Source organism: Arthroderma uncinatum (assembly GCF_011692745.1).
Source record: "Arthroderma uncinatum strain CBS 119779 chromosome Unknown scaffold2, whole genome shotgun sequence".
Classification (NCBI taxonomy): Eukaryota; Fungi; Ascomycota; class Eurotiomycetes; order Onygenales; family Arthrodermataceae; genus Arthroderma; species Arthroderma uncinatum.
Window position 1 is genome coordinate 415,077 of NW_022983864.1, and position 24,963 is coordinate 440,039.

General features: G+C 50.3%; 8 protein-coding genes across 8 annotated transcripts; 4 read left to right on the top strand and 4 right to left on the bottom strand.

Moving 5' to 3' along the window:
- Positions 1 to 1,119: 1,119 nt before the first annotated feature.
- Positions 1,120 to 1,735, bottom strand: GIQ15_02070 (histone h4; the record flags this gene model as incomplete). The annotated part of the gene is made up of 3 exons (XM_033549487.1): positions 1,120 to 1,283; positions 1,395 to 1,532; positions 1,726 to 1,735. 3 exons carry the CDS (start codon positions 1,733 to 1,735, stop codon positions 1,120 to 1,122), a joined length of 312 nt encoding a protein of 103 aa, XP_033406648.1.
- Positions 1,736 to 2,975: 1,240 nt separating this feature from the next.
- GIQ15_02071 (uncharacterized protein) lies at positions 2,976 to 5,152 on the bottom strand (the record flags this gene model as incomplete). The annotated part of the gene is made up of 2 exons (XM_033549488.1): positions 2,976 to 3,317; positions 3,374 to 5,152. The coding sequence occupies 2 exons, from the start codon at positions 5,150 to 5,152 to the stop codon at positions 2,976 to 2,978; spliced, it is 2,121 nt and encodes a 706-aa protein (XP_033406649.1).
- Positions 5,153 to 10,236: 5,084 nt separating this feature from the next.
- Positions 10,237 to 11,402, top strand: GIQ15_02072 (CMGC/SRPK protein kinase; the record flags this gene model as incomplete). The annotated part of the gene is made up of 4 exons (XM_033549489.1): positions 10,237 to 10,498; positions 10,560 to 10,882; positions 10,954 to 11,119; positions 11,161 to 11,402. 4 exons carry the CDS (start codon positions 10,237 to 10,239, stop codon positions 11,400 to 11,402), a joined length of 993 nt encoding a protein of 330 aa, XP_033406650.1.
- Positions 11,403 to 13,577: 2,175 nt separating this feature from the next.
- On the bottom strand, positions 13,578 to 17,277 carry GIQ15_02073 (uncharacterized protein; the record flags this gene model as incomplete). The annotated part of the gene is made up of 3 exons (XM_033549490.1): positions 13,578 to 16,490; positions 16,551 to 16,679; positions 17,245 to 17,277. 3 exons carry the CDS (start codon positions 17,275 to 17,277, stop codon positions 13,578 to 13,580), a joined length of 3,075 nt encoding a protein of 1,024 aa, XP_033406651.1.
- A 353-nt stretch (positions 17,278 to 17,630) lies between these two features.
- Positions 17,631 to 19,268, top strand: GIQ15_02074 (uncharacterized protein; the record flags this gene model as incomplete). The annotated part of the gene is made up of 1 exon (XM_033549491.1): positions 17,631 to 19,268. One exon carries the CDS (start codon positions 17,631 to 17,633, stop codon positions 19,266 to 19,268), a length of 1,638 nt encoding a protein of 545 aa, XP_033406652.1.
- Positions 19,269 to 19,862: 594 nt separating this feature from the next.
- GIQ15_02075 (uncharacterized protein) lies at positions 19,863 to 20,633 on the top strand (the record flags this gene model as incomplete). Its single annotated transcript, XM_033549492.1, has 1 exon — positions 19,863 to 20,633. The coding sequence occupies one exon, from the start codon at positions 19,863 to 19,865 to the stop codon at positions 20,631 to 20,633; it is 771 nt and encodes a 256-aa protein (XP_033406653.1).
- Positions 20,634 to 21,442: 809 nt separating this feature from the next.
- Positions 21,443 to 22,982, top strand: GIQ15_02076 (annexin; the record flags this gene model as incomplete). Its single annotated transcript, XM_033549493.1, has 2 exons — positions 21,443 to 21,467; positions 21,529 to 22,982. The coding sequence occupies 2 exons, from the start codon at positions 21,443 to 21,445 to the stop codon at positions 22,980 to 22,982; spliced, it is 1,479 nt and encodes a 492-aa protein (XP_033406654.1).
- Positions 22,983 to 23,532: 550 nt separating this feature from the next.
- GIQ15_02077 (uncharacterized protein) lies at positions 23,533 to 24,114 on the bottom strand (the record flags this gene model as incomplete). Its single annotated transcript, XM_033549494.1, has 1 exon — positions 23,533 to 24,114. The coding sequence occupies one exon, from the start codon at positions 24,112 to 24,114 to the stop codon at positions 23,533 to 23,535; it is 582 nt and encodes a 193-aa protein (XP_033406655.1).
- Positions 24,115 to 24,963: the final 849 nt, after the last annotated feature.

A 24,963-nucleotide genomic window follows, 5' to 3' on the forward strand; every position in this document is an offset into this window, starting at 1 on the left:
ACTCAGGCGCGCACGACCGGAAAGGAAGCTAGGCGCATACGGAGTAGATATTACATATTTCTATAGTATGTAATACCCATCAGTACCCGTATAGCTACCATACAGAGTAACTGTAGGAGCAGTGTAATATGTACGGCCACATAACTGCATGGGGACACGAGTCAAGCGTCCAGGATTCCCCAAATCTCCCCCTGGAGCAGGTCGAATGAAGAAGGCGTTTCAGGCAGGGCAAATGTAAAGCAAACAAGGCGGCTCGTAGACCCTCAACGGCTCTATCACCTCTTGGCCCAGCTTCAGACTTGTCAACTTGGGGTATATAATCAGCATTGCCCCCTGGTAGTAGCAGATATGGAACTCCGTGCGTCCGGTGTCTTTTGGGCTGCCATTCGTCGCTCCTCGCTCGCTCTATCAGACTTCGGTTCCGGCCGGGATGAAGTTGCAGAGAGCAGCACGACGATCACTCCTACACGGACGACGATCAGTATCCCAGTGGCCGAAGAGAACTGCTTGATCCGTATATTATGCTCCGTAGTGGGTGGACATCGCGAAATTGCTGCGGACAGCGTTCCCCCCCACAAACGACAAAGAGTCCCATCTTTGACGTCGTTTGTAGTGGAATGTTTGCTAGGGATGGCGTCTCTCGCATAGGAGGCTTGTTTGTTCTTGGTCAGGCTCCAAGGCCGGAGGTATTGACCCATGGTGCGCGTTATTGGCCGGGTTTTCTCCGTCCGGTGCCTTGTCCATGTCGCTTTTCTTTCTCTGACTTCTTCGTGTTTTAGGGTTGGTGGTTGCTTTTTCTTTTCCTTCCTTGTTTGGGATCGTGTTTTGGGATGGCTTGGCGGTTTCCACATCGGGTTAGGGTCCGGGGTAACATGACGTTAGCCAAGACTTCGGCCCTTCTTTTGTACGACTTACTAATAACCTCGGCACATTTACAGGAAGATAAAGGTAGAAGATAGAAGAGAGAGAAAGACAACCAGACTCCATTGCCTAAACCTCAAGTAATTCATTGTAACCAGCCAGACCAGGCCCTATTTCCGTCCATCCAACCGCAAAGAAAGCCCACTGATAAAAGAAATGGAAAGAAAAAAAAGCAAAGAGAAAAGAACACGCCATTGTCTATCCACCGAAACCGTACAGGGTGCGGCCCTGTCGCTTGAGGGCATACACAACGTCCAGCGAAGTCACGGTCTTGCGCTTAGCATGCTCGGTATAGGTAACGGCATCGCGAATGACGGACTCGAGGAAAGACTTGAGCACGTTGCGGGTTTCGCCGTAGATCACTGACATGCAAGTTAGTACATCAGTGGGTATATAAATGGGGTGATGGATATGATGGATGTATATGGGCGATGTATAGATGGAGCGATGGATATGGGTGATGGAGAACATACTGGCAGAGATACGCTTGACACCGCCACGACGAGCGAGACGACGGATGGCAGGCTTGGTGATGCCGTGGATGTTGTCGCGAAGAATCTTACGATGACGCTTGGCACCGCCCTTGCCGAGTCCCTTGCCTCCTTTGCCGCCTATAAGAGAGTCGAGTTAGCCATGAGGAACGACGACGTGCTGGAGACGGTGCATCGGTGGTGAGCGATACTCGACGCATCCACCATACAACCGCGAAGTATATGTAGACCGCCAAGCATCACCATCGCCAAACCCAGAAACCATCACCAAAACCACCAGACGACGACCAAGAGCAGAGAAAGGCCAACTTACGTCCAGTCATGATTGCAGAGAACTAGTAAACCGTGTGTACAAGTAGAAGAGTACGTGTATAAACACTGAAAGTAGCGAGGAAGATGGAAAAAGACGCGTGGTGGATGAAATTTGATGATCGCGATAACACTGCGTTGTGTGCTGGGAGAGAGAAAAGGAGGGAAAAAAAATCGTTGCTGGTTTTGGGGGGGGGAAGGCTTAATATAAGGGAAAAAGGAGCAAGGCCAGATCAACAGGCAGAAAAGTTGATCTGGTTGATTTCACTTGCGCTAGGCTGATTAGTCAGGGGGGTTGGTTGATGAGGCGCGAGATCAGGTGAGAAGGAGAGTGTTGATTTGATCTGGGCAAAGAAAAACGCAGGCGAAAGTCAGGCTTAAGTCGCGCTGGAAAGGAGCGTCTTTTGCGGCTGCTTCTTAGGCGCTTTTTTCTTAGGGCCAGAGCAAAGGGAAGGTCTTACAGTTATGCTTATGTAAGGGCTTATGTAAGAGTCACGTTTTACCCCATCACTTTTCTACCACCACATAAAGATAAAGACATGACACGATAGATAGATGTAGAGACACGATAGATATAAAGATAGAGAGATAGAGGCAGTTTCATTATCATGATGCGTAGTTTAGCCCTCACATTAGAGGAGGGAAACTACAGAGCAGAAAAACAGCCATAGTAAAGTAACACAGGAAGAAAAGAAAAGATAGAACACTTTTCCAGCCTCCGAACCATATCAACTCCGGAACCGATGAGGATGGAAGAAACTCCCTAAAGACGACAAGAAAGAAACGCTGAGAAAGATGAACGCGAGAAGAACAGACAGAAGAACGAAGCCGCGCCGAACCCATGCGCCAGACAAACGTACATACATACATAACGCGTCACAACGACGACGAAGAGATTTTTTTGTGTCTCGGCCATAGAAGGCGGACGGAAGGCAGAGAGGGAGAAAGCAGTCTGGTCTGCAGATGGGAAAGAAGAAGAACAGAAAAAAAAGTGAAACGAGAAAAGAGAAAACCGCCTGCTTGCTAGGTGCAAGAAAGAACACGAATTAAAATAATACCAATCAATCGAGTGGAGAGTCCATGTCTAGGAGACGATGGAAAGGAAAGAAAGGAAAAAATTGATAAAAACAAGCCCCCCTGGCATTCGTCGCTGTTTCAACGATGCTCAAACTCAAAGGTCGATGGGGGTGTGGATGATGTTCAAGGGTGACCAGCTGCTCTCCCCTTTAATATTTCAGTGTATGGTTGAGTGATTCATCCCAATATCGCTGTTGGGGCAGGAGAGGCGGGCATCCCTCTCTCTCGCGGGAACGGGAAGGGAAGAATCCCCGTCGATGGCGATGGGGTGGTCACACCCTCCGTGTCGGATGTGGAGGCAGAGGTAGATGTAGATGTGTTCTGTGGGGGAGGAGATAAGCGTCGGGGTAGATGCATATGCATGGACTGCATTGTGGGTGTGGATGACTGGTCTGGTGATGAAGATGATGATGTGTCGATATCTCCCTCTGCATCGAGTTCTAGCTCAAGCTCTGTGCCGTCGTTGGAAGAGACACGCGAGTTGCCTTTCTGCTGGGTATTTCCCTTCGTTGAACCGAACTAGTTTTATCGTTAGAGTTGATTCTATAGAGTATGAAGATAAAGAGTTAACTTACGAAACAATACCTATCCACCAACTCCTTGTAGACCTGGGACTGGTGGTTGGGTCTATCGGACAGAAAATCCGATAGTCTCTTCGCATTCACGCCCCTGGTCGAGTCGTCCGAGTCGCTGTTCCCTTCACTCTGGATACGGGCTTGGACCTGACTCTCAACCTGGGCCTGCTGGCTATGAGGGATGTTGTCCAAAGCCTGCATTCGGGTGCTGGACAAGGAAGTCGAAAAATCATATCGGTCGCCAAACACGTTGGTGCGTATCTTGTTTCGTCTCGTCGGGGAGTCCGGGTCCGGGAACCAGCTTTCCTTCTCAGAGTCGACGTCAACATCAACGACTTCGTGGTGCTCAGACTTGATTTCGAACTGCGTCTCTTTCACAGTCATGCTCATTCCCATTCCCGAGTTCGTGCTCGTGCTCGTGCTCATGGCAACCATGGACAGCGGTCGAGGTCGAGACTTGGATCCCGGCCCCTTTCCAGCCCGCGCCATACGCAGCCGGTAAAGCGGATCTCTGGCACATCCTCCGGCCGCGGCAGGTGTCATGGCCTGTGTACCAAAGACGATCTGGTAGTTCATATCGTCGTTATTATCCCAGAACTCGTTTCCGCCGACGTTATACCGCAAGCACAGGAAGAGAGTCTTATTCTCCATCCCGTGTCTCAGCTGGTCTGCTAACTCGATGGAGAACGAAAAGGTATCGAATCCTACTCGTTCCTCACGGTCGACATCGGTTTTGTTGTATGGTACAAACTCACCGGTGACTTCCGAGACGGTCTTCCAGTTATCCAGCGTGAAGCGGGCGGTAACATGTTTCGAGTATGCGAGGTTCGCCACCGCCACGGTTCCGAGGAGGGCGTGTGTGGTCGGGCAGAGATGGACACGGCGTAGACGGACGGGCATATTGAGCCTTGCGTCGTCAAGAATGGACGGGAAGTTCGTCACTCTTGCCTCCCAGTGGTTTCTGTCCCTGTCTCTGTCTCTTGTTGTCGAGGTGCTGCCGAAGGGGAACTCGGTGTCTCCATCGTATTCCTCCACGGGCGAGGAGCCAGCACTGACAGCCAGCGGCCTGTCAAGCTGCATGAAGTGACGGACCTCTTCCAGCTGGGCTCCAAAATGCACAGCCTTTGAGAACGTAGGAGTACCCGGCATGCTCAGCGGCCGGCCCCGTCGTAGTCTGATAGCCGGCCTGACCAGCTCGCCGGACTTTTTCCGTAGCATGGGTGGCTTTTTGGCCATCTCGTCTTCGTCCTGGTCACTCTGGTCTGGGGTCTGGGTTGCCTGTTCGGGGACGGCGTAGACTATTATACCTCCCCCCGTCGAAGCAGACTCTTCTGTGTTGTGTTGTTGCTGATGGTGGTGCTTGTCAATGGATATCATGGCCTCCTTTAGGCCGTCAAGCATCTCTCTCGTCTTCTGCTGCTGTTTCCCTTCCTCCTCGTCTCCGGAGTTATTCCTCGACTCTGGCGGAGACAAGACTAAGGTTCCCCTCCCGCCCGTCCAGACATCCTGCGCCTGTGCCTGCGTCTGCCCCTGGTGGTGATGGTGCTGCTGTCCCTCCAACTGTTGCAACCTGGAAACCGGCGCACAGATGGTAGGACTCCGCCTGTGTCTATGCAAGTAGGACGAGCTGGACAGTCTCTGGAAGCTCACGGCTGGCTCGAAGCTGTGGCGTCCATGGCGACGGGTGGCAGGACCGGCTGCCACGTTCAAGGTCGTAGATGGTGCAGGCGTAGTCGCAGTTGGGGAGGAGGGCGCTGATGAGGGTGGAATGTAGGGCATCCGGCCTGTTCTCGTCTATATAGCTTCTGAGCTAAGTGTCTATATCTGTTAGTATACGGAAGTGGACATCAAGATGGACGAACCCACCTCGTCAAGCCGCAATCAAGACGACCTTAAGACGACCTCAAGACGACCTTAACAAGATCGCTTATATCAAGACCGATCACTGCATCTGGTGAATAATAGCGAAGACAAGCAAAGGTCTGGTGTAGGTGATGGACCGGAGCGAGCGTGACAGATCCACCAGACAGAGGAGACGAAGCAAAGAAGCACAGCAAAACAAAGACAGCACAATGCAGCAGAGAAAGGACTCGACAATTAATGGAGCAAAGGAGAGATGGAGAAGAGCCAGGGAGAGACGTTGATAAAGGGCCAAAGCAGGGGAGAAGCTGGCGAGGGTGCAGATTTCTTGCCGTCAACCTGGTCGCCACTGGTAGCGCAAGGCAGGGATAGGACAAGGCCAGGGCGATAAGGGAGGGGAGGGGGAAGCTAGTAAAAAGCATCTAGACTTGCGAGGCGAAGTAGTGATACTTCTCTCTCTCTCTTTCTTGATGCTCTCTTCTTTATCATATCCCGATGCCGGACGCTGCCTCGCCATCGACGTAACAGTGCATCCAACGTCACCATCTCTCCCTTTCTCCGTCTATCCGTCTCTCCGTCTATCTATCCTAATGCCATTTATCCTTCTCCTCTACCTTCTCCCGCAGAGTGTGGATCGGTCCACTCGCCGCTGCCGAAAATCTCTGCTCCAGAAAAACTTACCAGCCGAGATATTAGTGGTATATTAGTGGTATATTAGTGGCATGGTTAGTGGGATATTAGTTATAGAGTTGACCAAGTACCAGGTACCTCGAGAGCTCCTTATCTGCCCCGCCGCTTGGGGAGGAAGATGGGCAGGTTCCGGGGACGCGATTGGCGTAGATATCAAGTACCATGTACAGCCTTATCCAGACAAAGACTACTCTTTGCTCGTTGCTCTTCTTAAAAGGTGCTCGTATTCGAGACAGATGGACTCCTGTCGCACCATGGACGAACTCTGGTCCAGGGATCCTCGATGGCGGAGGGTTCGGAGATGGACTCCTGACTCGCTACCTCCTGGCTACCATCTCGTTACTCCTCTAGCAGTTCTCTCTCCGTTCTTATTGTTTCTGTGCGACCATTGGCGCCGGTTATAGACAGATAAACAAAACACTCTGCCAGATGCGTCGTGCTTTACCTATACATACATGCAAGCCACGCCCGATGCCTTGGTTTCTTCTCTCTGCTTTGGCCAGTGGGCTATGTCATATCACGCCATGCGACGCCAATCAAGGAGTGCTGCGATCAGCCACGGCTCCCTAGGCGCGGAGTAGGTTTGTTCTTCTGTATAGGACAGTGTAGCTCCGACTGCCGGACCGGTCTCTATCGAGTGGTAGAGGGGAGTGCGATAGCCGACCTCTACCTGTGTATGTACATCTTGCTCAGGTAGCGGTGAGCGGTGAGAGAGGTCGAAGGTTTGATGCCTGCATAAGATAAAGCAACGCCTGACCAGCTGCATCGTCGTATAGATATGACGGATGGTAACCTGTATAAGGCTGTCTCTTCCGTTTGTGCGGTCTATAAACGACCAATGTTTAGCGCATCGTCCCATCGTCCCATCGGTCCATCGTCTCATCGTCGTCATCGTCGTCATCGTCGTCGTGTCTTATCTTCCCGTGCGACGGCGGATTTCTACCAATCTTCGCCTATGTCGCTTGTCGGCGCTCGTCGGTACTCGCCAGTGCTCGCTTGGCTCCGATCATCGCCAATTACCATGTCCATGATCACCACGGAGTACGGAGAACAGGGAGAAAGTACCCCGTACTCCATACGTATCATGATAGAGTTGCCAGTTGCTTTGCTGTTGGCTGATATCCAATCGCCCTCTCACGCACGTATATCTAGTACCACCAACAAGGATGAAACATGCAAGTCATCGGCAGCTTCCTGGTAATTGCAATCAAGGCTAAACGTCCGTGAGTGTTCATGTACGCGGCAGCAAATTAGTTAGTTAACTGCAGCTGGGGGGTGGTTGCAAAAGCCATCAACAGAAAAAAAGAATGGAAAAAGCAATTATGGGGCTCGACTTCACTTGTGTCTCGGCCATGCAGAGAGATTGTCCCGTCCACTCTCCCTCCCCATCGCTAAGAGAGAAGTTGGAGGTGGAAAGGGTTAACATGGTGGCAAAGGGCATGGAAGGTTGTTCCATTTACATTTCCTTCTTCCCGTCCTCGACGAGGGGCCCTGGCGGGTAGGGATAGCTTCAATCCAGTGCGACGGACAGAGACGAACAGAGACGAAACAGACACGGAACCAAATTCGATAGACGAGTAGTTTATCGTATGATTCGGTGCGACGTCAATGTAGCGAGGGTTTTCGTACCACCAGCTCTAATATCCTTGATCCTTATCGTAGGCTGATATTAAACTGCTCGACTGTATCCCGAAAAATGTCCGCCCGGTCCGAAGATTCCTCTCATCTTCTCTTCCTCTCTTCCTGCCAGCGCCGAGAAGCTTCTACCTCATACCATATCCTGCAAACCCTCCTGCCAACCCAGCTCCAAGACGGCCTAGCACTCAATCCTTCGTCTTAGTCTTCTTCTCATTCTCCTCGCTCGCTGCCGACTGAGGCGCGGGAAGTCGAGGTGGCTAGAATTCTAGCACGGCCTGATAAGCAAGAAGTTTATTTTTATCCCAGCCGCTGCTGGGTCAGTAACAGGCCAGGGATGAGGTGCATTGCATTGCATCTGCATATCTGTGCTGCGTATCAAGGCCGACCGGAGCGAACGGCAGGTCTGCATTGGCCGCTACCTCCACCCTGCCCACGCCTCCAGTACTGGTTATTGGCATGGCGGCGCCTATCCAAGACTGCTGCGGAGTATATGTTCTTGTCGTAAGGTGCTATATATAACTGTACATGTACTGCGATGCACGGCCGCGTTATCAACTTCTTCTCGTCGCCATAGCGCTGAACATCGAACCTTGTGGTGAACGTTCTGGCCTTGGACGCTAGAAGTCGCCATATAAAAAAAAAATCCTTTTGCGGAGGGCTCCGGGCTCCGTACGCGGGGATATCGCCGATATTCGAGTTGTATGTTCGGACTGTGGGTGCAGTCTTGCCTTCATATTTTAACGAGTACAAGAGTTTCTCCCTTTCCTCGGTTACCACTTTACCGCCATTTAATTCTTTGCTTTGGCTCTGTAATTTCTCGCGTTCCATGGTAGATCTCGCGTGTTTGACCTCGCCATCTTCTAGGATTCGTTGTGTCGACTACTTCGATAGTTCCATCGTTAAGGTGTGCCACACGACACGATGTCTGGGAGTGCTAGTGACTTTGAGTGTAACAAAGTTGCGAACTTCCTCCTTATCGGTGTTTGGTGGTAGCGCTGTATGCAAGGGATGTAACTACCAGCCATTGACCCGCAAATAGAACAGTTTGTCTGCCTTACCTGGGGAGCTTGATCGCCCTGAAAAGAAACTTGACCCGTAGATAGTTGATGGATGCTTCATGAGCTTGGGTAAACCTACATATTAGGGTTCTGCCCCTCGGCGACGGCCATAATATGGTTCCTGAACACTCCATCGGTAACCTGCAGCAACTCCCGCGTGGCACCGGAAAATTTATTGATAGTTGACATCGTAGATATGATTAAGAACTTGTATGCTGTGGCAACGTCAGGAAGGACAGATGAGGTAATATCGGAACATGTCAAGGTCTGGATGTGATAAATATATAGTGAATGTAATTGTTTAAAGAATATCAAGCGAGAGTATACACACCTTCAAACTATCCCACCTTAAGCCTGGGTACTTTCGGAGAATTTCATACTCTCTGGGGCGCCTCCACATCCTGCTCTGCCATATTCTGCGGTCAACGCGGCTAGCATTAATAAGTATGACGCCATATATTAGTACTTGGGGTGGAACTTGCAGGCCACCAATAGCCCCGTGGGTGGAATTATGAAGCAGAGCAGGGTCAAAGAATGGATCCCGGTTCATTTCCTGGAAATGCGAAGCCAACAGAGAGTACATAAAAACGATATTCCTCGTAACCATGGAGATCGAGGAAGGGTAGAGGGAAATGCGTATGGCCGGACTCAACTTGTTGGAAAGAGTTGGGCTGGCCTAAATGGAGTTCGTGGGAGACGCCGCCGCTAGTTGAAGTCGCAATGACGATGCAGCCAATACCTTGCTCAGCATCAAGAACATTGCCGTATAGCCTGCATATACCCGGTCGCCCGGTTCTCTGGCCGAGCAATCGGAAAAATCACTGCATTACTTGTCTCTCCCAATGCTAGGGAATATATGCAGGGCTAATCGCCGTTCCCATAGAACGCTCATATCCTTGTCTGTTTCTGCGGCTGTTGACAACAGATTATCCCCTGTCTGGTGTGCTCTATAGCCGACCATACCAGCTTGGGTCTTTCCTAGCAAGTATAATCACTGGAATGCTGAACATCGCTATTTGCTCTCTACATGGTAAAAAAGATGAGATGGATGAAAATAAAAAAGATAAACATGGCGGCAACTTAAACCTTAACTAGCGGCGGCTAACTAGATATCACGTGACTGAGATCGTGTTTGACGCGACTTGACAACCAGCTTGATATTTATCCTACTAATTGCGAAGAAGAGTAGCATAGGGCGGAAGATGGCTGTTTTAAAAACACGTCTTATAACACCATCTTTCCTATTATCATCTATTATCCGACAATGTTATCGTCCTCCACTTTCCTTTCAACGCCGATGGGCTCACGATATGGCACAGCACGTACCGATTGAAGAACAGACTCTGCCATTTTATCGTAAAAAGAAATATTACCCAGTTCAAATTAGCCAAATATTCAACGATCGATATCGGATAATCTCCAAACTTGGATATGGCGCGTACTCGACTGTGTGGCTCGCGAGCGATGAGAGGTGTTTGTCTTTCCTCCGAACCCCTATACATATATATCTTCTTTGCTGACTTCGAATGTAGAACGAAAGAATATACAACACTAAAAATCACTGTACAGACCGACAACTCCTTGTCCTCGATACCTCCTGTCATCAATGAGGTGAACATGCTCCGACGCCTAAAGTCGTTTGCTAGCGAGGACCATCCGGGGCTAGACTTTACACGCCTGGCAGATGACATCTTTGAGACCAAAGGCCCAACCGGCCAGCACTATTGTATTGTATCTAAGCCCCAAGGCACCAGTGTCCGCACATTGCAGGAGCTATGTCCAGACGCCAAGTTTCCAAAGCTTCTGGTTAAGTCATTAGTATACCACTTGTTGTTTTCATTGAATTGGCTACATACAACCTGCGGTGTTGTACATACAGGTAGGTTATCTGCTGGAAATATTTCCTTTAGTTGTCTGCTATACTCACACTGAGTCGATAGATATTTCACCTCAGAACATTTTGATGAGCCTTCTTGGTGACACCACCAGCCTTAAGGATCTTGAGGAGCAGGAGTCCAGGGACCCTAGCGTGCCTGTAATCACAAAGGACAGTAATGGGGCTGTTTCAAGCGTTGTCTACGAGACTCGGCCTCCCAAGCTGGGTTACTCCGGTCACCCCATTCTTACGGATTTTGGCCAAATGCGACAATTTGATGAATGCGTGCATAAGGACTGGTGGATGTCCGATCTATATCGTGCCCCAGAGGTACTCATGAAACTCCCCTGGAGTTTCCCCATTGATATATGGTCGATCGGTGTCCTGGTGAGTCCAGTGCATGTCTAAGCGCGATAACACACAATATTGGGGATACTTACTGAATATGTTGGATCCAGACACTCGAACTCATGGAAGGCAGAAACCTTTTTGACCCCGTAGATCGTGTCAACAACCAATACGTTATTCCATTGGCTCTGGCACAGTACATAGGATATCTTGGTGAACCTCCAAGAGCGATGCTTGCACAGAGTCCACGTCTCTATGCCTACTTTGATGAAGATGGTACGCCGGCTACTTCTCCCTACTCCCTACCTAATTACCAGTTTATACTCACACAAGCGAAACGACAACAGGGGAGTATATAGGCGGGGCTCCGATACCACAAACGAGTCTGGAAGAATTTGTCACGGTCATACCGCCTGGAGATGAGAAGGATAAATTCCTTCAGTTCATACGCAAGATGTTGACATGGGACCCAGAAGAGAGGAAACCATCTATCGAACTCTTGACGGATGAATGGCTTACAACGCCGGGTACGGAGGCTGACTTGGATGAACTGAGATAATGTAGATGGCTAGGAAAGCATTCACAAACCCAAATCAACCTTATGTATTTGTACAAACAATTCACTCAATTTTCAGAATAAGATTTGGGTATGTAGATCTAAGGGCGTATCTACATTGGTCCTACCAAAGTCAAAGATTACCCTTAACTTACCTTTAGATTACCCTTATAACTTGCCTTAAACTTGCCGCTGAAAAAAGGAATAAATATAGGGACTCCGTAAGCCAGCAAGCCTGGACAATCGCCAGGGCAGGCATTGGAGGTTAACTGTTGCTTCTAAAGGAGGTTGCAGAGTCGATCTCTCCGATCCAGGGAAGATTCTACCATGCGGCCAGATTCAGGCTATTGCTACATAAAAAACCAGGGAGGGGGTCAAAGTCCTGGAACTTCCTACATTAACTTCTCTTTTTCCTTTTTCCAGCATCCCAGTCGCAGCGGGCAGATGGAGAGCTTACATGGATCAAGACGCTGTGCTCGCACCGATCGACCATCCAACTGTCAATCAGCGTACTTACTTTTGATCGTGCTTGGACGGCTTTTCCCCCTGTTATCATGCATGAGCAAGGAGAAATGCCGCCCCCAGGGCAGACTCCCCCCCTATCCAGAAGTCTCGTCCTATATAAAAAGATTAGCAGGCGGGGGTGGCTGCATAAGTTCATGGAAGAGAGAGACTTCGTCTTCATACTTCAAAAGGACATTGATGATATTATTATTAATGGGACAAATAGTGTGTACCTCTCGTGTACGACGTGATGGTTGACTTCTGATATACATACGATCTACTTTCCAGTCTATTGCCGACAGTTGTCCTCCTCAAAGGCCGATGAGTAGACAAGCTCGCTACTTTCCAGGGACTTTACACGACGTATGCTGCAATGTTCCACCTCCTCCGTCCCTCGTTCACCCCTGAACGCCTGCTTTGCACGGCTAGCTCCCGTCCATGGTTGCAGTGAAGCTGGACTCATCTCGACCGACTTTTCAGACCTCGAGTTAGTTTTTAACTCTACACGATATCAGGTTATGGTGCATAGCCTGGTTGCTTCGTTGGCTTCGAGACGTGGACGGGAAGGCAGATCTCTCGCTAGGTCGAGGTATGATTTACTATTTCCCCCTCTTGTGCCACTGTCTCTGGCCGCATACACGACGATTAGACGTACGATGGCACGGATGAATATGCAGCGTCAGTGAGCCCGAGCGACCAACGCAGCCAGCGTAGCCAGCAGTAAGCGTTTAGCGACAGATGAAACAATATCGAATAGACCGCCTTACAGAGACACAGACACAGATCATCGATGCCGTATAACTCGAATCTGGGGTAAATAGCCTCCCGCAGAAGCATCAAGGCATCATCAAGGCATCATCTGCCATGTCTGGCCCCCTCCTCGACCAAGCTGGCAATCCGACCTACCCCCCCGATATAGACATCCCAGGACGCCCGATTCGCTTTGGTGAACTATATCGTTCCCGTTATCTCTGGACCTAATCTGGGGGTAAAGGCTATCTGTATATGTGCGGTAAGTATAGGAATACGGACCCCTCAAACTTAACAGTCGATGGTATACCTGCTTCGTCGGCGTTTGATAGAGGAAATACGAGACTATCATATGGCGGTGCAGTGTCGGATGTCCGCGCAACCGTTTCGTCCGTCCATATCCTTCTTCGTCACACAGTGGGCTAAGTGACTAGCTAGCCAGCTAACCAGCTGCTGAGGCTAAGCTATTGGCTTCCCTTATCTATAATTTTTCGGCTTTGCTAGACCCGGAGGTAGGATCCTTGCATGGAAAGTCGGGACTACGCGGGTGCGCTGTTTGATGATCGTTGTAGATATACATTCTACAAGTTGCCTCTGATAGAAGACTAGCTCAGCTTGAGAAAAGAACGACAGGATGCCATAAGGCGGTCGGCATTGGGCAAGCTCTTAAGTTCTACGCCGATGTCGGGGGGCTTTTGTTATGCTGAAATGGTGGGTAAAGCTGCCTCAGGCGAAATGCTTGTTTCACACGTAGGATCATAGATAAAGGATCATCTATCTCCAAATCAATATTCTCGTTATAAGTCATTTCTAGCCAGTATATAAGCCGTGTATATAATGTCGTATCGTAAGTATATGCATCCATAAATAGTGCATCAAGTAAAAAGGAATGCAAAGGAATGCGTATGTATATAAAACGGTTTTTCATCGAGGCCCATCTGCCCCAATATCCTCAATGACAAGAACATACCCGCCAGGCAAAAACCCTTTCTGTCCAGCATAGCACCCCCAAAGCCAGTCATCATTGATATTTTCTGCCTCTGTGATCTCTGCTCCGCGGGGAAACAATATTTCATCGTTTTCTCCAGGTTCAGGATAATGTGACCATTTGGCGATGAGACGTAGCCCTATACCGCCAGATGGCGGGAAGCGGGTAGTGGGGAACGGGGACGACGAAGCGCTATCCGACGGGCTATCTTGCCCGGATGTCAAGTGTTGTCTGGCTCGATTAAGCCTGCGTCTATGACGGAAGCTACCGTCGCTGGATTCGGCCGGTTCGGTCCATGTCCATCGGCCGGAATCCTGTCGCTTGAGCTGTAGAGTACCTCCGTTGATTTCGGAGGCGGGGCTAGATGGACTTGTGGCCGCAGCAGCGGTGGCGGCGGTGTCTTTCTTAGAAGTTGATGCAGAGGCCGGAATGTGTTCGTCCTTCCAGGCGTGGCCGCCCACAAGGCCCTGAACAATCACCCTCATCTGTCCGACTCGATGGTCCTGGAAGCCGACGATTATCATCCGATGCCCCTGTAGACATCTCCGCCAGCCATTTCGGCCATTCTCTTTACTAATTTTCCCCGATGCACCTAGTTTCAGGTAACAGTTGGTACACATGTCATAGTCCCCATCGTTGCACTGACTGCAGTGGAATCGCGTCGTTGACGGGGGAATGGGATAGGTGCAGACGTTGCATTGCGTAGAGAAAGTGAGAGGTCGATATTCAGCTTCTATCGATGGAGAAGGAGGTGTTGTTGTAGTTGTTGTAACTGCTGCTGGTGTTGGTGTAGTTTGCTGGGAGTTTTGTGCTTCGGTCCTGGGCTTACTCTTTACGCGAGTAATAGGTAATAGAGGATGAGTGCAACATTTGTCCTGGTTAACGCATTTGTTACAAAATCCCCATTCCCCATCATTGCACTCTCTGCATTTCCAGAAACACTCGTCCGAAAACCGCTCGCACATATCGCAGAACATGCCTGTCTGCACTCGTTTGGAAGGCAGCGTGTAGCCTGGTCGCGAGCTTTGGGATGACCGTTCTTCCGATGGCCGTAAATATTTTCGCCAGTACAGCTTGTGGGGAGGTTCTCGCTCTTCTGGCGGTTTACTTGAAGATGACATCTTCTTTTCGAAAAAGTATTGTGCCGCTTGCCCGAATCCAAACCAGTGTTGACAACCACGGCCTAGACGATAGCAACGCACACAGAGGGAGTAATTGCCAGATTTGCAATGCTTGCAGTATTTATGTAGTTCATATTGTATATTGTTCTTTTTGCATCGTTCGCATGATATGGACGGCTCAGGAGGTGTCTGCACTGGAGGTTGAGAAGACGGTAGAGAAACAGGATTTGATACCCGTCTGGTTGGCCCTGTTGGAGGGCTGGCTGTACTGGGCGTATTGGTAGCAGCTGTAGCAGTGGCAGGAGTAGTTGGTTGTGACTGTGAAATCTGGGGCCTGTTTGATGGGCGGGAGGCAGTGATTGCGCTTGCAATGGAGGCCGGGGGAGGCTGCTGAGGCTCAGATGTGGCATTTCTTAGACTTGGTGAAGCAGGACTCGGCCTCCGCTGCCTCTCTCCAGGTGATGAAGGGCGTCTTGGAGGGTTGATATGAAACGGCGGGGTGACCTGATGGCGAAGTGAAGGGGATGGAAGAGAGCTATTTGAGGCTCGTCTGCGAGACGGTCCTGACCCAGTGCCAGTAACAGTGCCAGCAGCTACATTGGTTGTATGGGCGGCAGGCTGTGCCAGTGCATCGGACGAGAGTGAAGAGCCAGTAGGCGGAGTTGGCGATGTGCGTCGTCGTCGTGTCCCTGTGCCCTGCTCCGAGGTGCTTCGACGATGATTTGAAGCGCGGTTTGCAGTGCTGGGGTCTAGGAGACGTGGGCGTGAAGCTGGAGGAGCTCTTCGAGCAGGCTCTCGAGTAGGCTCTCGAGTCCGAGGAGGCGTGGAGGCTGAAGCACTGGGTGATCTCTCCTGTTGTCTATCCTGTGATACCTGGCGTTGAAGCGTCGGTTCACTGTCACTTTGCCGGGCACTGTCACTCTGTCTGGAACTGTCGCTTTGCCGGGAATCGCGAGTAGGGGAGGGAACCCTGTGCCGTCGTCTAAAGGCTTGCGCGATACGCTCTGTCAACTCGTCCTCCTGCGTGGGTGTCAGGCTATGAAGGTCGATCCCATCTAGCAATCCCTCCTCGGCAATCTGGCGAAGAATCTCATCTTCAATGGCAGATTCGCCCGTTGATCCGATGAGGGATCGTAAACTGGACTGGTGTTCAACCCTTCTTGAATCCGGACTCGTATCTCTCGAGTCGCGCATGGCCGGTGATGCATTCATTCGTCTCTCCGTGCGTCTTCTCCGCCGGGCATCTTCCAGTCGCTGTTCCCTCGCCTGCGCTACCGGGCTGCGATCCGATCTTCCTCGCGAACGAGACACCGCCAGCGGACTACGATGTCGACGCCCACTTGTGCCCTGAACATCCCGCAAGCTCATATCTCTGACCTCAGCCAGGATCCTGTCATCCTCATCGTCACTGGCAGACCGCACCGCTTGCTCAACCTCAGGCAGCACCGAATCCCCAGGCTTGTAGTCCGCCGCAATCTCCTCCTTCTCCTCGGCCGACTTGGCCTGGCCCGGGTTCGATTGCAAGAAGAGGTCGAGTAAGGTGGTGACCTTTGCATCGTGTCGAGTGTCTCGGACAGCAGCCCGACATGAGGGACAGGTAAACCGCGGTCGACTGACGTCTGCCGGATTCGACGCCTGCCACGAGAACCAGCTTTTCAGACACGATCCGCAGAACGTATGTAGACAGTCGAGCAACGTCAAGGGCTGGTAGAGGATCTCCGTACATATCTATCTCAAAAGTCCGAGTTAGTGCTGGCCAGACGAGAGGAACGGGTACGTCATATTCACCGAACAGGTCAACTCTTTGCCCAAGTCTACCAACGTAGAGCTGCCGTCCTTGGAGTTTCCCATCTCCCGGCCAGTTGGAGGGGAGGGGAGGAGGATATAAAGATAAATAGACGGACCGAAGGTGTGTGCCTATCGCGGGTCAGCGTCGAGCATGGCGTCGAGATGCCAGCTCGCTACGCACTGTCGAGGATGGTCTGAAGTCCTCGCTAGCACTGGCAAATCATCGTGCTGGTCCTTTCGTTCGCTGGGCTGGAGGATGTGCAGACTCGTTATTCTTGTTTTCTCTTCGCTTGAGACATGAGAAAATGTCATCCTGTACACCCCACGCTAAACGCCGACGTGACCTTCTTGCCTGACATCGACATCTACGCATCCTTGTCTTATGTTCATCGTTATTGCAGGCCATCATAACCCTGATATCTGATCATGATACCTCCTGATGATGCATTAAGTCTCTGATACCCGCCTGTGATGGCATAAGGTCTTACCTGGCCTGCCTCTACAGCATCAGGTTACTTCTATGGCCTAGGTCAGGTATCGCCTTAAGCACAAGGTTAGCTCTCCTTAAGCTACGGCTGTTAGGCTATGTTATACCTTACTTTAGGGCTGATAGTTATATCCTTTGCTAAGGGATGCCGGAGATACGATCTTAAGTCTAAGGATAGGCTTAGGAGATACAAGGCCAGCATGTTACCAGTTGCACGTCTGCCTTGCTCTCCTTTATCATCTTGTCTTGGTTGTCTGTGGAAGATGTCGACTGCAGAGATAGCAGACAGTTCTCACCTCTCTTGCTTTGCTTTCACCTTGATATCAATTCCCTTCTTTGTATGGGATCTCAGCTCAGTTTCTACCTGCACAGTGAGAAGTTTCACTACTTATCTACTATTAATCTACAATTAATCTACTGCATGCTACTCATCTAGTATTAATCTACAATTATCTACTGCTCACCAACTGCATGCTCATCTACGCTTTGGCTGATCTAGTGTTTGAACAAGAACTCTATGATTGATCTCTCTTCTACATTAGCCAGGCTTCCTCTTTCATCTACTTCACCAGCTTCGAGCTCCAGATCTAATCATGCATCTCTTCAATATTACGCCTAGAAACCGGGTTCGGAAGCCATGGCAGCACCAACCTCGCCCTTCTACCTCAATTGCTGGTCGTCAAATTGGTCGTTTATCAATCAGTCAATATACGGCAAGATCTAGCTACACGCAGAGACCCCCTGAAGCTCCCTCTCACCAACGAAATAACGGCGGACAGCCGCTTTTTCGACCCCCTGCCGCATTAAATCATATATTTGAACCAGAGGTTGATGAGAATGAATCAAAAGAATACGATGACAGTTCTGAAAACGGTGGCATCGAAGAAGGTAATAGCGGCGAGAGTAACTACCAAGATCCAGTCAATTTGACCGGCGGGAGTCTCCCAGCTGCAGATATTATAGGCGTCACCACCCTTCCCAAGGATGGCGCTCGAGGATTCGGCACCAGAATAAACCCACCAAGCGGAAATACAGGCAAAGCGAGCCAATCCTCCCAATCATCGCAATCTTCTACTATTTCTAGCCAAAAGTCTATGAGTGACATTGAGGCCGAATCATGGCTACAGCTGCGTCTTGCCCAAGAAGAAGCAAAGAAGAAACGCACTGTATATGCGCCGTTTCCGCCGACTTCCGCTCAACCACGCCAACCTCCATCACCGGCGTCACCCACGCCAATTAGGCCACCAAACCCTTGGTGTGTCTATAAACCGATCGACCGTAAACAATCGGCAAGTCTCCAGCGACTGGAGACATTAGAACAAGCCTTCAACAGGCTGGAACAACGGGGCCAAATGACCGAACGTTCCGAGGTGGAGAAGATGGAGTTTGAGAATTTCAAAGCCAAGGCCGACAGAGATATTACTCTATCAGCAACAGAGAGGAAGAGGATTAGTGACATTCTACGGAACATCGAGCGCAGAGAGTATAACTGGTCTGTTGGGCAGTTATATCAGCGGAAAAACGGTGCCAAAAGGAAAGGTGAGCAGGCTACTCGTGGAGATGGAACTAACCAAGCCGCTGAGGGGGTTAATGCTGTGAAGCCGAAGGCGAAGGCCAAATCCTCCCTTAATATCCCTTCTTCTCGTGTGGATGAAGCTGAGCCGGCCTCTTTCAACATAAACCCTGCTACTAGTAACGGGCCCGTACAACCAGAAATCGCGGAGGAAGATGAACTACCAGACGCAGAAGTCGAATTGAGCAGTGATGAAGATGAGCATGAGGACGACGATGTTCAAGGGGATGCTGCACCCGAGCTTGTCTGGGTCTACAACGTATACAGGACTGATATCGACCCAACTGATCCAGATCCTACGACCGTCCACATATCCTCGCACATGAATAAACTCCGCGCTGAAGACGTTATGCGTGATCAGATACGATCCTGCTACGGCAGCCTGAAAGATCGTACTCGTCTAGAATTCCACGCTACGATTCAAGAGGACTCTACCGAACAATCAGTTGAGTTTGCAACTGGTCGTACAGTGGTTGTCAAAGTTGAACGAGAGCTTTTTCAGGAGCCTGTTAAACGCAAGAAGCGGACAAGACTTGAACATATACCCACCAAGATCTACACCATTGTTGAGCAGATCACTACTACCGTTGCTGCTAATGATGAACCTGAGAATGGTCTTTCCACTACAGCTGACAAAGACAGTATTTACATGAACTAGACGAGGGAGAGCGACTTTATGACAAGAAAGAAGTCATGCCAGCTACATCAGACGGGATGAGAAAGGAAGTATACATTCGTGTCTTGGAGCATCTTGTCAGGGGGCCGAGGAATTAGGCAATTGAACAATGCAACTTGATATACCATAGTATGTCCTAGCTAATCTATGCTCATCATGGACTTTCACTTTCTACTTCTCATCATCATCATAATAATAATAATATCTCTTCTCTTCTCTTCTTCTTCTTCTCTTCTTCTTTTACTTCGTTTAAAGTTAAGGTTGTACCTGCTTAATAAGCCGTTCCTGGGGCTGAATATCACGTGATATTATAATTACATCAGGAAGACAAAGCGAAGGAAGACAAACAGAGACGAAGAGACGAATGGAAGGGGAGAAGAAGACAGATATACGAGACAAAGACGCAATTGGAAGGGAAGAAGAGATCCAGAGCAGGAGAAGGCGGAACTGCTGCCTCGACGACGGATCAGTGAAAACCGCTATTTGGAAAGGCATCCAACCATCGCAAGGCTGATAGCCTGATATTGCTCTTCGACCGAACCAGGAGAGAATAAGATATACACGACGACCGTCAAAATGTCGACGTCTACTTCCGCCGTTCCAGCATTTACAGCTGATCTCCCGACCCTCCTCTCCCTTGCAGCCGCCCTCTCGCTGATGCCCCTTGCCTTCGTCCTCGGCACCAGTCTCATCCCCTCCAGCCAACTACGCAACCGCCTCCTTTTCTTCTGGCACGCCTACGATGCATGCACTCACCTCTTCATCGAAGGTACCTTCTTATACCACTGCTTCTTCAGCTACAAGCAGCTCCAACCAGGTGAAACGGCACCACTAGTCCATGGCCCACCATACTTCCTCAACCGGCCCGATAGAGCTTACGGACCCGCGTACGGCGTTGGAGCTTCTGCACGCATGTGGCAGGAATACGGCAAGGCAGACGCACGCTGGCTGGGAGCCGATCTGGGTGTGGTGTGTCTTGAGATATTGACCGTGTTTATCGGAGGTCCGTTGGCGGTGTATATTTGCTACTTGTTGACCAAGGCTTCGTCGACGAGTACCCCGGCCGTGTCCAAGGCAAAGTATTCTGGTCGGTTGTGGTTTTTGTGTATCAGCTTGGCCGTGGCAGAGTTGTATGGAGGGTTCATGACGTTTGGACCTGAGTGGTTTTCTGGAAACTCTGCCCTGGAGACCAATGATCCGGTATACCTGTGGCTGTATCTGGTCTATTTCAATATTCTGTGGGTTTTCGTGCCGCTCTGGGTGCTCTATGTTGCCTGGGGGGAGATGAGGACGGCGTTTACGGTTGCTGCTGCTGCTGGTGAGCGCAGTACCAAGAAGCTCAACTGATTGACCAAACCAACTTCATTTCGTGACTCTGGTATATATCTTGCCTGTTTTAGGCCGAGGTCATCTTTCCTTGTCATTCAAGGCCTATTCTATACGATACATTCGGGTGAATTTCTACCAATATCATGTTCATAAAACATTTTAATATCCGCATTGTCAGACATCATATAACTAATCCTTAAAAGCGCATTACTATCTCTCATCCATAGACAGGGTATTGCTCTTCCTATCTTTATTCCAGTTCTATCTCGGTGATAGGGGTAGGTTCATAGAATATCGACTTTAGAGCAGTTGAATAGCGAAACATCGTCATTATCACTTCTGTCAACAAGGCAGACCGTATCATGAGCAGCAACACTTCTCATCCTATACTACATCGTCGCCCCTTCATATATCATAGCCTATATCTGTTATCCCTGTCTGTCAGCTATCGAGGCTCAAGACATCCCCACAGCCACAACAGGCGCAAACTTATGCTTAACCATAACAATCCTGTGCCACAGCGAATAGTCGGCAAAAGACAAGGAAACGGCACTGCCACAGCTCGTATTGCTGGGTAAGTAGAAACACGAGAAAAAGCGGGCTTGATGGTTCTACTCTTGGTGAAAGCGCGGCGCGGGGGCTGAAGGATGCTGCTATTTAACCATGGTCAACCCCTCCGCCAGCTCCCGTTGAACGACTTTCTTGCTCTGAATACAAACCTGAATACAATATATATACGAACGGTCTAATAGTCTACTCGACATCAATTCGACAGGTTATAGCGGATTATCAATTCTACGGCGGGGGTTGCTCATTAATACTCCATCATGGCTGGATATCCACCACCAGGGCGTATGTTGCGATTTCCATCTGATCCGGTATATAGGACTCATACTGACTTGCTATCTCACAGAGTACGCCTATCCACCGCAAGGCGGCGCGCCTCCTCAGGGCTATCCTCCTCAAAGCTACCCTCCTCAGGGCCAACCTCCCCAGGGCCAACCGCCGCATGGCCAGTATCCCCCACAGGGCCAGTACCCGCCGCAACATGGACAGTATCCTCCTCAGGGGCAGCATGGAGCGCCGCCACCACAGGGACAGTATCCGCCGCATGGCCAGTATCCTCCACCGGGCGGTGCGCAAGCACAATACTACGCACCCCAGGGACAGCCGCCGCAGGGCCAGTATCCTCCTCAGGGCGGCCATCCGCCTCCTCAGGGACAGTACGGCGCACCTCCACCAGGAGGAGCTCCGGGTTACGGATACCAGCAAGGCCCTCCGCAGGGACAGTACCCTCCCGCCCAAGGCTATCCTCCTCCTCAGCAGGGCTATCCACCACAGGGCTACCCTCCACAGGGATATGCTCCCCAGCCAGGATACGGTGCACCTCCTGCCGGACCTCCCGCTCAGCCGTCTCCTGGATATGTGCCCGGTCAGATGGCCCATGGTGACGCAGGCAGAGAAGCTGATGCCCTCCGCAAGGCCATGAAGGGCTTCGGAACCGACGAGCTCACTCTGATCGAAGTTCTCGCGAAACCTGACGCCCTTCAAATGGCGCTGATCTCGCATACCTTCAACACCCGCCACAAGCGTGACCTGGAGAAGGACATCGAAAAGGAGTGTGGCGGTAAATTCGAATATGTCATGCTGGCTCTTGTCCGCGGGCCCCTGATGCAAGACGTACGCGCAGTGAACAAGGCTATCAAGGGCGCCGGAACGAACGAAAAGCTCCTCAACGATGTCCTTGTATCCCGATCCAACGCTGACATGAACGCCATAAAAGCCGCGTATAAGAAGACCTTTGGCAAAACCATGGAGTCTGATGTGCGTGACGATTTATCTATGCAAACGGAACAGCTCTTCAACCTCATAATGGCTGCCACCCGTGCTGAAGAGTCCGCTCCCCCAAACCAATACCAGCTCGACCAGGATATCGCATCTCTCTACGGTGCGATGGGCGGAAACACAGGCATTCCAAAGAATACCGTCTGGCAGATAATCACACAGAGATCAGACAACCAAATACGCGCATTGAGCGATGCATTTAATAAGAAACATAGCCCATCGCTGAGCGTCCAGGTAACGAGTCACTTCTCAGGCCATGTCAGAGATGTATTGATACACATGATAAGCAAGGCCGTGAGGCCGGCTTTACATGATGCTCTCGCGCTCGAAGATACCATGGCCGGTTTGGGTACGAACGAATGCCTGTTGATCGAGAGAATTGTACGTATGCACTGGAACAAGCCCCATATGGAGCAGGTTAAGGATGCATATATGAAGAAGTATGGCAAGCCATTGCGGACGCGCGTCGCCGGCGAGACGAGTGGGGATCTGGAGAAGGCTCTTCTTGCCATTCTACAGTGATTTAATACGGCCTACACATATCATTTACGTTTTAATTTGTTACGAACCAACTGTTATGAATATGATGGATGGATACCACTTTCTTTAAAACTTTCTCCTTGACGTTGTAGTGATTTCTGTCTCGTAATAGAGATTTAAAAATAGCTGAATAGTGTAGATAGAAAATGTGCAAGTTAGACATGGTGCTAAGACGTGATAAAGGAAGAGTAGTGTAAATAGAATGGTATTATCTCGATTTATGGCTATGTTTCCAAGTCTTGGATCTTGGTGTCATTTAAGATGAAATGGGAAATTGGGAGTAAATATGTACGCAAGCATAATATTCCACCCAGAGCAAAAAATTTGTGCGCGACAAGCAATCATTGGAATTAAACAAAATGCCACACACAAAAAGCAGAAACAGGGATAATCCCGATTCCATAAAACAAGCTGCTTCATTTCGGGCATGAGGTCATCACTTCGTAGCTAGTAGCCAAAAAGAAAGTAAAACGGAAAGAAAGAGAGAAACATATGAGGAAAACCCTCGCTGAGGGCTTCGGCTACCTGTGCCTTAGCGATCTTCTTTCTCATTGTCCAACAACTTGCCAACATGGTCCCTCACACTAAATCCATTGAACAGCCAATCATTTCCGTGTCTACCAACCTGCGTCATCGTGCTGCTGCGTCGCTTATGGTTTGAGCTGCTGCTCTTGCGAGAATGGCGTTTCTTCTTCTGGCATTCCTCAGCGGCAGAATCAGGCGAGGTGATTTCCGGGCTCATGAGAGTTGGCGAAGTGGTTCGCTGACCGGAGTGAGCAAGCTGCGACGCATTGGTATCAATTGGAGCTGGGGCGGGAGACTTTGCGCGGGACCGAGAGTTGGACCGAGAGTGGGAGAATGAACCGAAGAAATAGCCCCGGGAAGGCGATGTGGGCGGTTCCAAGCTCGAGGTTGGATGCGGAGAAGCCGTTCCACCAATGCTAGACCCTCTGCTATGGCGGTGGAAGAACTGTGGGAAAGAAGAGGCGTGAGGCGTCTTTACTGTATCGCTGGCCCCGGATTGGGTGGTTGCAGATGTAGATAAGCTTGGAACAGACGAGGACGTCGAAGCTTGAGTCGTCGTTTGAGCCATGTACGGTGCGCGGTCAGGCATTGTGGCGATTCCTGCTCTGGTTTGGAGAATATTATGCCTGTAATTTGCTCGAGAGGATATGTCCAGAGCGTGAAGCTGTTGCAAATCAATTGCAGAAATTCGGTCGGTGTAGTAAATGTTAGAATATATATCTGTCGCCCGGTGAGAATAAGTCAAGCTAAGCTGCAGTGTAGTCAGACGCTTGCGTCATCGACTAAGACAGAAAATAAATGATCGTGTATATATCGGTGAAAGAGTGCCAACGCCCCGCGTCGTTAGGTAGGCAGTTATTTAGGGCGGCAAGTGTAAGAGCTCTTGTCAATACGCGATGTCAAAAAGTAAGGCGAAAAAAGCGAGGGAATCTAGACGTATTTATATGCCCCCCAGCGCCGAAGCGAGGATGATTACCGCGTGCGATAAGAGTCGTTCGATGACTCCCTGTGTATGGCCTGCTAGACGAGGCTTGAGACATCCACACAACCGGTCATTGGCTGTGACGTAGAGTTCCGGAAACTCCCAACCTCTTCACACAGCCGATCACCGCTGCGGAGATGTAGTTGCAGCAAGTAGTCCACGGCCTCGTCTGATGGCCTCAGGGAGTTCCATAGCAATGTTGTCGTCATCTGTGTCTGGGATCGGGCGCGCCCGTAGATACACAAGTTAATGCCTCAGTCCGTTTTTTGAGCCGCAAGTCCGCTGTATCACCTGGCCCCTACCGTCGAAGTAACTCCACGGTGCATGTAATATATGCGGGTTTGAGTTCATCCAACAATTGCTGGCCAAGCTGGAACGAATGCGAGAATGCCACCTAACCATCGCGCGTGACGTTTGGACTTCCGGCATTCACTGGCATCGGCTATCTCGAATGTT